Genomic DNA, 14727 nt, shown 5'->3' with positions numbered 1-14727 from the left:
GGGAGCTATGTGGGGACACTGATGTGGGCAGTAAGAAAGTCAGAAAAGATTTTCTACTTACCCATAATCAGGTCTTTTCCATGTAGATCTACCTTCTTAGGACACACCTTCTGACACCAAGAATGTAAAGAGTCTATCTCATTACATGCAAAGAACTAACTGCTTTTAGTACATATATCATATTTGTACAGGCCTGGTGTAAGAACAGAGACACACACACACACACACACGTGTCTAATAGTTATTTTACTAAAGTCATAGAGTACGGTCACAGCTTTTATACATTCCATTGACAGAACGTACATGTAACATCATGTAACCGCTAAAAATACAGAAAGTAGAATATTACCATAAACAAAAGACCACTACTCAGCTTCCAGGTTCATATTGGCAGGCATTCACAAGTCGGGAACCCCCTGCATTTGGACCATAAGAAGCAGTGTCTTTTTTCCCCCCACTTTTGGGGGGAAAAAAGTGAGTCTTATAGTCTAAAAAATACAGTAGTTTAATGGGCACTATGGCGAACAGTTTTAAAATTCAAAATATGTGCAAACATATAAAAATAAGTATGTTTTTTTTTCCAGATTAAAATGAGCCATCAATTACTTTTCTCCTATGTTGCTGTCACTTACAGTAGGTAGAATATCAGAGGTGGAATATCACTGTGTTTTCAGTGTAGTTGGGCTAACATCCAATAGGCGTTCCTGAATTGTACATGCTTTCAATAGGTCTTATAATTACTCTGTGAAAACTGCGGTTTACAAGCCTTATGGTAAGGTCTCTTATCCTACCTACTCTTTCCATAGCTGTAGAATGAGCAAGTCAGCAGGATACATACATTATAGCAATATCTGAAGTTTCACTTCCCCTGCCCCACCCAGAAGCATCCACACAGAGTGATTAACAGAGCAGGGTAGAGTAGCAGATTTGCAAATAATTGGGAAAACTGTTCATACACTGTAAACAGCTGTTATTAACCTCCCTGGCGGTAACCACAAGTCAGGCACGGGTCTGAAAAACGCAGCTCAGAACGGTAGCCCTGAGCCTGACTCATGGTAGCCACTGGGAGATCTGTGCAGAGTGCTATGCGCAGCAGGCATTTCAACTTGCCTCCCCTGTAATCCAGAAGCCAGAAGCCATTCTCCTTCCTGTCCTCTGAGGCTCTGCATCCCTCTGGTGAAATCGCCGTTTGTTGTCATGATGACAGACGTCAATCTCGCTACAAGGTTACAGCGCCACCTGGAGGACAGAGGGAGACCTGCATCCCAGAGAGGTAAGAAAGTGCTGGGCTGCTGCAGATTTCTCTAGCAGCATGATTTTTTTCCTGGTTTTAGGGTATGAAAGTGTGCAAAAAAGTTGCATTGCTTTTAGACTCTGAAATCCAGACATAATTACCGTATATACTCGAGTATAAACAGTTTTTGGGCCAAAAAAAGTGGCCCAAAAATGGGTCTCGGTTTATACACGAGTCATGTACTTGAATAACTAAAATACAACTCACCGCGAGCAACCCCACCCGCCACAGGAAGAGTGGAGCTTGATTGCAAGCCGCTCTCCGAGCAGAGCAGCATGTATTGAGAGCCGCTTGCAGCGTGTAGTGTTCTGAGGAGGTGAGGTGAGGCTGCATTGCCCTCACCTGCTGGCTGCTGCCTGGGCATGTACTGTGCTTCTCCTGGCGGTTCACTGGTTCTCCGCTGCCCTCTCATGCCAATTTCTCCCACTGTCAGTGGATCGGAGCTCCGGAAACTTGCTACATGGCAACGAGTCGGCTTATACTCTAGTATATACGGTATACCACCCGGGAGGTCAAGTCAAGACACTCTTACATAGTTTGGTTGAAAAAAAGACATTTGTCCATCAAGTCTAACTAGAAAAATATAATAAATAAAACAAACACCATCCTGAACCTGCACATATCCCAGTTGAAGGCAAAACACCTTACAAGGCCTGGGCCAATTAGCCTTAAAAGGGGAAAATTCCTTCCCAACTCCCTGATTTAATTATGCCTAAAATTAGTGAGTGGGAGAAAGAACTTGTGACCATCACAGAGCTGCTGTCTAAGCAGGGGGAAAAAGGATGCCTGCAGCAGTAGGCCACATGCTCCAATGCCTACAGAAAATGGTAGCCAATACTTGTAAGAGGCGCCCAGGAGTATATAAAACCAGATAAAACAAAAAATGGGAAAGAGGTGGCTTACATCAGGTGGCTTACATAAAGACAATCTCATAGCACAATGAAATTCATTTAGCCCAGGCAACTCGTTTCGTGGGTCAAGTTCTCTTTCTCAGGCACCTCAGAGGCTTCCATTGTCTCTATTCTCTTTTCAAGGTGTCGAGGCACCCAATACATTTAAGATTTGTAAGAGTTGCAGTTCAGTTTAACCAATGAGCATTAAACCTGCTGTTTTATTTATGTATTTATCTATTTATTTATGTATTTGTTACCTCGTAGGATTTTAATAACAAATATATGGGATTCAGCTTGAAAGTATTATGTTCATTACGTTAATCATGCCATGCCAAGCTTAATACGAAGGGAAATCTATAAAACTTCTTTATTTTTTAATTTCATACAGAGACATCAGCTGAGCCTTCCCTGCAAGCCAAACAGTTAAAGTTAAAAAGAGCTCGTCTTGCTGATGATTTAAATGAAAAGATCTCCCAGAGACCTGGTCCCATGGAACTTGTAGTTAAAAACATTCTTCCTGTAGAAACAAGTATAAAGGAGGCTGTAATTGGTAAGTTGTTAACTCTTTGACATTTATTCTTCACGTCAACAAAAACACACATACAATTAGCAAAGTTATATAATATTGTTATAGTATTATTTTTTTGTGTTATTTGTAATGCATGTGGATACATCATCTTAGTGTGTCACAAAGTAATAATAATTCTCACATTTGTATAGTGCTTTTTACCTGCTGGAATCAAAGTGCTTGAGAGCTTCAGCCAGTAAGGGTGCGCTTAGTAAGCCACCCTGCAGTGTTTGGGAGTTTTACTGAAGGACTCCTTACTAAGTAGGTGCTGACTTACTGAATATGGAGAGCCAAGATATGAACCCTGGTCTCCTGTGTTGGAGGTGGAGCCTATAACCAGTGCACTATCCAGCCACAAAGTAACAAAATTGTGTTAGGAAGAAAAAAAAAACTGGCCTAACATGTTGGCGGCAAGACGCTGCATTAAAACGTCATGCTGGAGCCTCTTGACGGCTCCAGGATGTTTTAATGTGTAGCTTTATGGAGATGATGATTTCATTTTTCAGCACGACCTGGCACCAGCTCACAGTGCCAAAACCACTGGTAAATGGTTTACTGACCATGGTATTACTGTGCTCAATTGGCCTGCCAACTCTCCTGACCTGAACCCCCATACAGAATCTGTGGGATATTGTGAAGAGAAAGTTGAGAGACGTAAGACCCAACACTCTGAATGAGCTTAAGGCCGCTATCGAAGCATCCTGGGCCTCCATAACACCTGAGCAGTGCCACAGGCTGATTGCCTCCATGCCACGCCGCATTGAAGCAGTCATTTCTGCAAAAGGATTCCTGACCAAGTATTGAGTGCATAACTGAACATAATTATTTGAAGGTTGACTTTTTTTTTGTTTTAAAAACACTTTATTTTATTGGTCGGATGAAATATGCTAATTTTTTGAGATAGGAATTTGGGGTTTTCATGAGCTGTATGCCAAAATCATCAATATTAAAACAAAAGGCTTGAACTACTTCAGTTGTGTGTATTTCAATCTAAAATATATGAAAGTCTAATGTTTATCAGTACATTACAGAAAATAATGAACTTTATCACAATATGCTAATTTTTTGAGAAGATCCTGTATATCTGTCAGATCTCACAGCAGTTATGTATTACAATGTGAATACCCAACAGGACATAAATGTACATCCCCAATGATTTTAGGTCCATTGTAGATCTTGAACAGCCACAGTAATGTCAAGGTTGGGAATTGTGGTATTTCGAAGCATTGACCCACCTGCGCCAAACTCTATCAAATTTTTTTAATTGGTTCCTCGACTGGTAAGTGATTTTATATAATGGTAGCGCCGAATTTACTATTTTTTTCCAGTCTCTTATGGAAGGGACTGTGGGTAATTTCCAATTCAGGGTAATGGCTTTCCTGGCATAGAAAAGGAGGATCTTAATGAGGGTTGATTGATTTTTACTGCAAGGGATGTCTCCCACAATTCCCAATAAGCATAACTGCAAATCTAAAGCCACGGGTAGCTGTAAAGTGTCCCTTACGAAGTGTATGACTGATTTCCAATAGTTGTTAACTAAGGGGCAATTCCATATGCAGTGTAGAAAATCGGCTCGGGATCTTACATTTAAAACAGTTATCATGGGATGGACTCATTTTTGCTAATCTTATTGGTGTGATATATGCTTGATAAAGCCATTTAATATTTATAATGTTATCGTGTGAGGCAATAATATCTTTATTGATAAATTCAGTTTGTTCTGACCATTTTTCAGGAGTTAAGTTAGGGTCATGGGACGACCATCAATTTCTAGAGGCCTGGACTTTCCCAGTATTTCCCTGAGCACTTAAAAAGTTATATAGGGTAGATATTTGTTTTGTATGTTCTTTTTTAAGTAATGTTTTTTCAAGCTCTGAGGGTTCAAGAGAGACTCCTGTAAGTCCCAACTGCGCTCGCATTGCGTGTTGCAACTGGAAGTAACGAAAGAGGGCATGTCTAGGTAGGCTGAATTCCAGGCGTAAGGTATTAAAGTCCTTAAAGGAGCCGTTATCATACAGTTGAGTTACATATTTAATGTTATGCTTGTGCCAGAAAACGAAATCAGGAAGTGTTAGAAGTTCAGGAAGGTTGGGGTTTCCCCACAGAGGTGAGCTTTGGGAGACGTATATTAAAGGTTCTTTAACCCCCCTGGCGGTATGAAACATTCCGCCAGGGGGCAGCGCAGCAGTTTTTTTTTTTTTTTTTTTTTTGAATCATGTAGCGAGCCTAGGGCTCGCTACATGATAGCCGCTGCTCAGCGGCATCCCCCCAGCCCCGCCGATCGCCTCCGGCGGATTTCCTGGAGGGCTTCCATGGCGACGGGGCGGGATGACGTCAGCGACGTCGGGACGTCATTGGGACTCCAGATCTACCCCTCGGCGCTGCCTGGCACTGATTGGCCAGGCAGCGCACGGGGTCTGGGGGGGTGCCGCGCGCCGCAACGAATAGCAGCGATCGGGCGCGCGGCGGCGGCGATCGGGGTGCTGGCGCAGCTAGCAAAGTGCTAGCTGCGTCCAGCAAAAAAAAAATTATTTAAATCGGCCCAGCAGGGTCTGAGCGGCACCCTCCGGCGGCTTACCCCGTGTCACACACGGGGTTACCGCTAAGGAGGTTAAGGAGCTTTCGAGCTCTTTTATAGGTTCTGATAGTGTTATGTATAAGAGCTTTTCCCTCAGAACCACCAGATACTTTATATCTGTAAATCGCACTGCAGAGAGACTCATAAGAGCCTGCAATATCTGCCTCTGTTGCTAGTGTAGAATTTGATCTGTCATCACTGAGCCAACTTTGGATGGGGGTTAACTGTGCTGCCAGATGGTATATGAAGAAATTGGGTAAATCTAAACCTCCGAGGGCTGGGGGGAGTTCTAGAGTAGCTAGAGAGATACGTGGTGAGGATCCAGACCAGATGAAGGAAATTATTATGGAATGTATGCGTTTGAAGATGGATTGTTGTATCCATATTGGGGACATTTGCATAATATATAGTAGTTTGGGGGCAATCACCATTTTAATAATACATATTCTACCGCATAGATTTAAGGGTAAAGAAGACCATTTAAGCAGACGTGTCTCCACTTGTGTGAAAGTGGGGACAAGATTTATCTCTAGGAATGAGGTGATGTGGCGTCTTACCCATAGCCCTAGATATTTGAATTCTTCTGTTATCTGTAGATGTGATAATTTAGTGATTATTTGGGGATCAAAGGTGTCCAGTGGGAATAAAATTGACTTGGACCAGTTGATAGAAAGTCCTGAGATCTTATGGAATATGTCATATATATTTAGGGTAGCTTCCAGAGAGGGGCCTGGATCTGCCAAATATACTAGCATACATCATATAAGGATATGCGTTCCTGTAACTTATTTATTTCAAGGCCTTGAATTGCAGAACTATTACGAATGGCTTGGGCAAGGGGTTTGATGGCAATAGCAAAGAGGAGGGGGGACAATGGGCAGCCCTGCCTAGTGCCTCTAGCAATGGAGAAAAGGGGGGAGATCAGAGAGTTAATACATATTTTGGGTTTCTCATACAAAATCTGGAACCATTTTTGAAAAACAGGCCCAAATCCAAAGAATTTTAAGAACTGCTTTTACATATGACCACTCAATAGAGTCAAACGCTTTATTGGCGTCAAGGGATAAGATCACTCTTGTTCCAGAGTTTGTATGTGGGTACTGTAAATTGAAAAACAGTCGCCTAATATTCATCCTAGTGGAGCGGCCAGGGATAAAGCCAGTTTGATCTGGATGAACAATGGTGGTGATGCATTCATTAAGCCTGGTGGCTAGGATTTTGGTAAGGATTTTTATATCCGTGTTGATAAGTGATATCGGGCGATAGAAGTCACATAGGTTAGGGTCTTTATTGGGCTTTAAAATTAGAGTAATAAGTGCTTCATACATTGTATCGGGGAGAGCTCCGGTATTAAATATATGTTGGAATAGGGATACTAGATGTGGGACTATGAGTGATTTGTTTTTTGCATACCATTCGATAGGTATACCATCCGGGCCTGGTGCTTTATTATGTTTAAAGGAGGAGATAATTACACTTATCTCATGGGCTGTAATGGGGGCATCTAGGTTTTTAACCGCATCTTCAGAAAGAGTCGGCAGATCCAGGCCCCCCAGAAACTCCTCAGTTTCTTTGTCTACCTTTCCAAGTTTAGTGGAGTATAAGTCTGCATAAAATTCAGTGAAGGCATTAGCAATGTCCAGAGACGTATTGCATGTGTACCCAGAAGAGGTTTTAATGCTTGGGATTGCCATGGAGTCTGGGTAAGATTTTAGGAGATATGTTAGCAATTTGCTACATTTGTTCCCAAATTCAAAGAAACGTTGGGACTGAATAATATCCTTACGTTTGGTCCTCTGCAAAGTTATTAGTTCGAGTTTTTGCGTGCTATCTGCCACTGGACATAGTTAGCATCAGAGGGATTAGAAATTAAAATAGACTGGACATCATTGGAGGCCTTCTCATGGTATTCCTGCAGCGTGGTTTTGTTTTGTCTGATGCGTGAGAGGGAAGCTTGGAAACATCCCCTAAGCACTGCTTTACTTGCATCCCAGCAAATATGCTCCTCAACCGTACCTTTATTAATGTGCCAGAATTCATCCATGCCTTTCTGACAATCTTGTAGGACTATCTCGTCCTCTAACCAGGCTGGGTTCATTCGCCATAGCGTCTGAGGGGTCAGGGCAGGGAGCCTTAGCTTACAAAGTAAGGTAGAGTGGTCTGATATACCATGTAATAAGTGATTGAGTCCACTAATGGCAGGATATCTAACGATCCCAGACACATATCGATTCTGGACATCATTTTGTGAGAGTCTGAGAAACAAGAAAAAACTTGCCTGCGCAGTACAGCCCGGAGGACGTCCGATGACGTCAGCGCGCCGGCGTGGGACGCAGAAGTGCCGGGCCTTGGAGCGCAGAAGAGCCCGACCTGGCAGCCGGCCTGGCCAGGTCGGGTCGGCCACCGGAGACCACCGGGAGCCCGCGGAGCGGCGGCGAGGGCACCTCCTGCCTGCCACGGGCTGGAGGAAGCCCCAGGTAAGTGGAAATTGATTTTTATTTTTTAACCACCCTCCCTGAACCTTTCCTTTAAGACACCTTGGAAAATATTACCATAGAGAGCAATGAGGCAGGACCCATAGCAGAGAGTCCTATTTCACAATATGCCAGTAGATGTCGCTGTTTCACATAATATATAGAAAAGGACAAAATGAAGCTTAGATTGTAATGAATGTCTATAGGCAAACTGAGGAAAAAATTATATAGGAAAATTCAAACATTAACCTGATGTTCAAAGCTAAGAGAACTGATATGTGAAATAGAAAAATAGGAAAATGAAAGGAAACTGAGCAAAAAAAAGTGTTCCAGGCCTCTATCATTATGCAACTATTCAGCCTTAGGCTACAAGAGACTTTGTTAAACGGTACACAGTTACCGCCGATCGCCCACGGGTAGGGAGCGCGTCGCTAGCGGCGTTCGAGTGCCCGACGACCGACGCAATAGAGCCCGCATACATTACCTGCTCCGCCGGCGCGACTACCCCCAGTCACCGCTGCTCCGTGTCCGCGCTGGTCTCCGGCATGCTTCAGTTCCTCCTGCCCGGCAGGAAGTTTAAACAGTAGAGGGCGCTCTAGTGTTTAAACTTCCTGCCGGGCAGGAAGAAGTAAAGCATGCTGGACCTGGAGACCAGAGCGGAGACCTGGGGACTGGAGTCGCGCCAGCGGAGCAGGTAATGTATGCGGGCGAGGGGAGCGGCGGCAGCACCACCACCACTACAGATTGTGAACTGTTTCAGGCTGAAATTGGTTCACAATCTGTTTGCAGTAAAGGTAGCCATACCATCCCTCTCTGATCAGATTCGATCAGAGAGCGATCTATCTGTTGGTCGAATCTGATGGCAAATCGACCAGTGTATGGCTACCTTTAGTTTGATGCTTCAGTGCAGTAGTCAACGTTTTGCCCTGTCCTTCCATACAGGTAACTGCTTCAGCAGGTGTGGTGAAGAAGATTGCTTTGCCGTTAAACATAATTTTTAGTTAATATATAGGGCCCATACACTCAGCCGATTTTCGATTGCAAATCGGTTGGCCAATTGACCGATCGATGGCCGATTTCGATGGATTTCCATCGAACTGGCAGGGTGGAAAATCCAGGTCGATCTGTTGAGATTGCTTATCACTTTGCATTGGCCCTAATGGAAATCTGATGGCAAAAAAATGCCATCAGATCGAATTTCAATAGATTTCAAACTGAAATCTATTGGAATTCTATCCTAGTAAAAAATGTTCTAAAAACACATCAGATAGATAAGAAATCCATCTGATGATCTATCTGCTGCTAATCTGACGAGTGTATGGGCACCTTTAATCTGTTTATCCCTGAGGCCTATTTTAACAGCCTGATATGTGGCCCAGAGCCTTTGTATTTCAGAAGAAAAGTCCTGGTATATAGAGATCTTGACACCATTGTATTCCAGCTGAGGGCTTAGTCTAGCTTTCTGGAGGATTTCAATTTTGTCCCTGAAGTTTAAGAATTTTGCAATCATAGGTCTTTGGGGTTTCCCAGGTATTGGAGTGCCGCCAGGGACCCTGTAAACTCTTTCTATGGAGAATGTATGCGAGAGAGCCAGGTTAGGAATGGCAGTTTTCAGCCAGTGTTCTAGAAAGTTCTCTGGAGCTGACCCCTCTTATTTTTGAGGGAATCCTACAAAACGTAAGTTAAAACGCCGTGATCTGTTCTCTAGATCATCTAACTTTAGACCATGTACGACTGAGGTTTTACTGATGTCAGATTGTGCTGCTTGTATAGGCTTCATGGTATCCTCTATATCTCTGATTCTCCTGTCTGATTCTGCAGCTCTTTCTCTAAGTTTCTTTAAATTATCCTTCACAAGGGAAAGATCAGAGTGTACAGTGTCTAATTTGGCTGTCACATTAAGTTTTAGTGACTTTATAGCTGCTAAAAGTTCAGCCCTGGTGGGTTCCCTCTCCCCTTTATCTGAGTCCCCATCACTGCCTGCTTCTTTTTCCTGCATGATTCCCCCCTTATGTGACCTGGGGCTGGGGCATCTACTCACAGTTCGGCTGTTGGCCTGCTCCGGTCCCTCCTCGTGCTCCATGTCTGTGTCCTCATCGGAGGAGCTGCTGGCTTGTGCAGCTGCAGGCGGCTTAGCTGGGAGCGGTGCAGCGGCACCACCGCCATCTTGACTGGCGCCATGCGCATATTTGGCCAGTTTCTCGTCCGCCTCCTCAGCTTTAGAGTGGCCGGATATTGGCATGACGGGTATCGACCGGGAGCTATAGCGTTCCACCGTCTTGGGAGAGTAGTTGCGTAGCGATCGGGCTGGTGTGGAAGCCAGGATACCACAGGATCAGTGGTGAGTTGGAGGAGCCACGGCAAGACGCGTCTTCACTCCTGCATAGCCGGCCACGCCCCCTTGATTGACAATCAATTTTACATGCTATTGTGCAAATTGAATAATAGACAACAGGTGGAAATTATAGGCAATTAGCAACTTTAATTTCAAGTGTGACTCCAAATCCAGACTTCCATGGGTTGATAATTTGATTTCCACTGATAATTGTTGTGTGATTTTGTTGTCCTCACATTCAACATTCAACTATGTTAAGAACAAAGTATTTAATAAGAATATTTCATTTGTTCATACCTAGGACTTTTTGAGCAGTGTAGATCATTTTGTTGTGATAAATGGTAAAAAAAAGTTATTGGCGAATGAATGGGGGGGGGGGGGGGGGGGGGCACTGACAAGTGAAAATTGCTCTGGGAAGAAGTTGTTAAGCAGTCAAATGCTCTTTGCCCATATGCCTTTACAGCAAACTAGTGTAGTTGAAAACAGACATTTGTTTATCCAGTTCAAACTCCTGAGCCTTTTTTGTACCTTGATCAAGATTATAGGAAGCCATAAGGGAAAATGTTTTTTTTTTTTTTTTTTTTTTTTTTTTTCCATGACTGGATCAGAATGTCGCCATCCTATGACCCAATAATCATACATTTGAATGCCCTTCAGTGCAGGGAGATGCACCAATGCACATGGCTGTGGAGTCAGATTAGTAAAGTTAGAGCTGGCAAAAAAAAAATGTATACACTCAAACATCTAATACAATTTACAACATATATGAATGAAATGTCTTATTTCAAAGATAATAGTCATAATGAAGTGCTTCCCTGCTGTAATGATAAACCCAACTGCAAAGTTGTTTCACAAATATAATGTCTAATCGAACTATATCCGTTTTAATCTGGATTATATTTGAGCTGTAATATGAAAATACATATATTGTCATCGCTAGAACTCGTAGTACGCATCAAGAGATGCATAACGTAGGTCAATGTAACGTCCAACTTCAAAGCTAACATGCGTTGCGTTAGGGGCACGTTATGCGACCTTAACGTCGCATCAAACACAACGTCCAAGTGTGAAAGAGCCCTTAAACGCGTGAAGAGTTTAAGGGCTCTTTCACACTTGGACGTTGCGTTTGATGCGACGTTAAGGTCGCATAACGTGCCCCTAACGAAACGCATGTTAGCTTTGAAGTTGGACGTTACATTGACCTGCGTTAGGCATCTCTTGATGCGTACTTGATGCGTACTTTTTGACACGTACCGATCGAACAAAAACTGCGCATGTGGCACATTTAAAAAAAAAAAAATTACTGAGCATGTGCAAACATTCTAACGGAGCGAAATAGGAGTATAACGTACAGCATGCTGCACTTTCATTTAACGTGCTGTGTTATACTCCTATGCAACCTGGGCACTGTGAACAGCCCATTGATTTATCATTGCTGTGAGTTGGGCTGCGTTACAGGCTGCTGGAACGTGGGACTTTAACGTCCCACTGTGAAAGCAGCCTAAAACGTTCTTGTTTCGGGACATTTCTCATAATTTAATCAAGATTAGTAGTACTTCTATATTCTTCATATACATTCCCTGCAGATCTGTGGTGAAAGTTTTGTTCATAGAACACAGAGAACTGCCTGTTGTCTATAAATCTAGTAATGTTAGTCCATGAAGAATGGGTAATAGAGGAAGATTCCATTCATTTCACTTGCAGATTAAGTTTAGCTGCACATCAATTTCAGATGTACAAAGAGTTGAATTACATAGTTACATAGTTATTTTGGTTGAAAAAAGACATACTGTATGTCCATCGAGTTCAACCAGAGAACAAAGTACAACACCAGCCTGCTCCCTCACATATCCCTATTGATCCAGAGGAAGGCAAAAAAACCCTTACAAGACATGGTCCAATTAGCCCCAAAAGGGAAAAAAATTCCTTCTCGACTCCAGATGGCAATCAGATTAAATCCCTGGATCAACCTCATTAGGCATTACCTAGTAATTGTAGCCATGGATGTCTTTCAACGCAAGGAAAGCATCTAAGAACCCTTTCCTAAATAAATGGCTGAAACGTTTTTCCTCCATGCGCAGATCATGTCCTCTAGTCCTTTGAGAAGGCCTAGGGACAAAAAGCTCATCCGCCAAGCTTTTATATTGCCCTCTGATGTATTTATACATGTTAATTAGATCCCCTCTAAGGCGTCTTTTCTCTAGACTAAATAAACCCAGTTTATCTAACCTTTCTTGGTAAGTGAGACCTTCCATCCCACGTATCAATTTTGTTGCTCGTCTCTGCACCTGCTCTAAAACTGCAATATATTTCCTGTAATGTAGTGCCCAGAATTGAATTCCATATTCTAGATGTGGCCTTACTAGAACAGGGGCAGTATTATACTAGCATCTCGAGTTTTTATTTTCTTTTTTGAATGCATCCCAAAATTTTGTTAGCTTTAGCTGCAGCGGCTTGGCATTGAGTACGTTTATTTAACTTGTTGTCGATGAGTACTCCTAAGTCCTTCTCCAAGTTTGATGTCCCCAACTGTATCTCATTTATTTTGTATGGTGCTAGACCATTGGTACGACCAAAATGCATGACTTTACATTTTTCAACATTGAATTTCATCTGCCAATATGCATGTATGAATTTCATAGCCATCCTATCCAGATCCTGTTGCAATATGTCCCTATCTTCCTGAGAGTTGATGATTCTGCACAATTTTGTATCATCTGCAAAAATAGCAACATTGCTCACTACTGCATCTACTAGGTCATTAATAAATAAATTGAAGAGCACTGGACCCAGTACAGACCCCTGTGAGACCTCACTGCTAACAGTCTCCCATTTTGAGTATGATCCATTGACCACAACGCTTTGTTTTCTGTCCATTAGCCAGTTCCCTATCCATGCACACAGACTTTTCCCCTGTCCTTGCATCCTCAACTTTTTCACCAGACTTTTGTGGGGAACAATGTCGAAGGCCTTTGCAAAGTCCAAGTATATCACATCTACAGCATTCCCAATATCCACATTAGCGTTCACTACCTCATAAAAGCTGAGCATGCTAGTCAAACAGGACCTGTCTTTAGTAAACCCATGTTGATGCTGAGAAATAAGATTATTTTCTACTATGAAGTCGTGTATAGTATCTCTTAGTAACCCCTCAAATAGTTTGCATACAACTGATGTTAAGCTTACAGGTCTATAATTTCCTGGATCTGATTTTTTGCCCTTCTTAAATAATAGGAAAACGTGGGCTGTACGCCAATCCACTGGGACTCTGCCAGTTGAAAGAGAGTCACAAAAGATAAGATAAAGGGGTTTATCTATAACTGAACTTAATTCCCTTAGGAGGCAGCATAGTTACCTGACTAGAAGTGTAGGTCAAATTTTCCTCAGTTCATTTTCGAATGAGCTACCATTTTGGGAGCTAAATTCAAATTACATTGAAAAGCTGAAGGGTTTCTGTTGACGTCAGTTTCCATCAGCTTTACATCTGTTTCCATGCATACATTAAAAATGGACAAAAATGCATTGAAACACAGTTAAAATCTGTTGTGGGTCATCCTGATCTCCCTCCTGTATTTTTGGATACTTCCAGTTTTCATTGGTGGATCGCCCATTCTCACACCAGTTCAAACAAGTTTTGGGTTGGGGATACGTTTCTGCCATTCTCAATATTGAGGCTTGAAGGGATACTGTAGGGGGTCGGGGGAAAATGAGCTGAACTTACCCGGGGCTTCTAATGGTCCCCTGCAGACAACCTGTGTTGGCGCAGCCACTCCCCAATGCTCCGGCCCCACCTCCGGTTCACTTCTGGAATTTCTGACTTTAAAGTCAGAAAACCACTACGCCTGCGTTGCCGTGTCCTCACTCCCGCTGATGTCACCAGGAGTGTACTGCGCAGACACAGACCATACTGGGCCTGCGCTGTGCGCTCTTGATGACATCAGCGGGATCGAGGACACGGCAACGCAGGCGCAGTGGTTTTCTGACTTTAAAGTCAGAAATTCCAGAAGTGAACCGGAGGCGGGGCCGGAGCATCGGTGAGCGGCTGCGCGGGCACAGGATGTCTGCGGGGGACCATTAGAAGCCCCGGGTAAGTTCAGCTCATTTTCCCCTGACCCCCCTACAGTATCCCTTTAAAGCAAATCTGAAGTGAGTTTAAAAATAAAAAAACAGATACTCCCCTAAGGAGAGAGAGAAGGCTCTAGGTCCTATAGAGCCTTCCCAGTGTCCTTGTTCCCCCACAGGCTCCTCCATTTGAATCTCCCGCCGTGGGAGACTTCGGCGGCCTTCTGAAACACTCAGGCTTCCAAAGATCGGCGGCTCTGTTCTACGCACGCGTGAGTGCTTGAGAGAGGGCGCTTGTGTGTATGCAGTGGCCTATCTTCGGAAGCCCGAGTGGCTCCGGAGACTGCCGAAGCCAACCCAACGTGGAAGAGAGCTGTCCATGACCGAATGATCGTGGACTGCTAACGGGGAAAATTGGGAGGAAAACGGGAAGGCTCTAGAGGACCCAGAGCCTTCCCTCTCCTTAGCTGAGTATCTGTTTTTTATTTTTAAACTCACTTCAGACTCCCTTTAATAGAATGAT

At 43.3% G+C, this 14727-nt stretch overlaps 1 protein-coding gene across 3 annotated transcripts in view; it reads left to right on the top strand.

Annotated features, from left to right (window-relative positions):
- MRTFA (myocardin related transcription factor A) overlaps nucleotides 1-14727 on the top strand; it is a 251763-nt gene that overhangs the window by 51387 nt on the left and 185649 nt on the right. For all 3 annotated transcript variants that reach the window (XM_068240222.1, XM_068240224.1, XM_068240221.1), the window contains exon 4: nucleotides 2576-2737. In XM_068240222.1, coding sequence (XP_068096323.1) covers nucleotides 2576-2737 — 162 coding nt within the window. The remainder of the gene's footprint in view (nucleotides 1-2575; nucleotides 2738-14727) is intronic.

Source organism: Hyperolius riggenbachi, chromosome 6, assembly GCF_040937935.1.
Source record: "Hyperolius riggenbachi isolate aHypRig1 chromosome 6, aHypRig1.pri, whole genome shotgun sequence".
In the NCBI taxonomy this organism is placed as follows: domain Eukaryota; kingdom Metazoa; phylum Chordata; class Amphibia; order Anura; family Hyperoliidae; genus Hyperolius; species Hyperolius riggenbachi.
The sequence above is the reverse complement of the archived record's forward strand: the minus strand, read 5'-3'. Positions and strand labels throughout refer to the sequence as shown.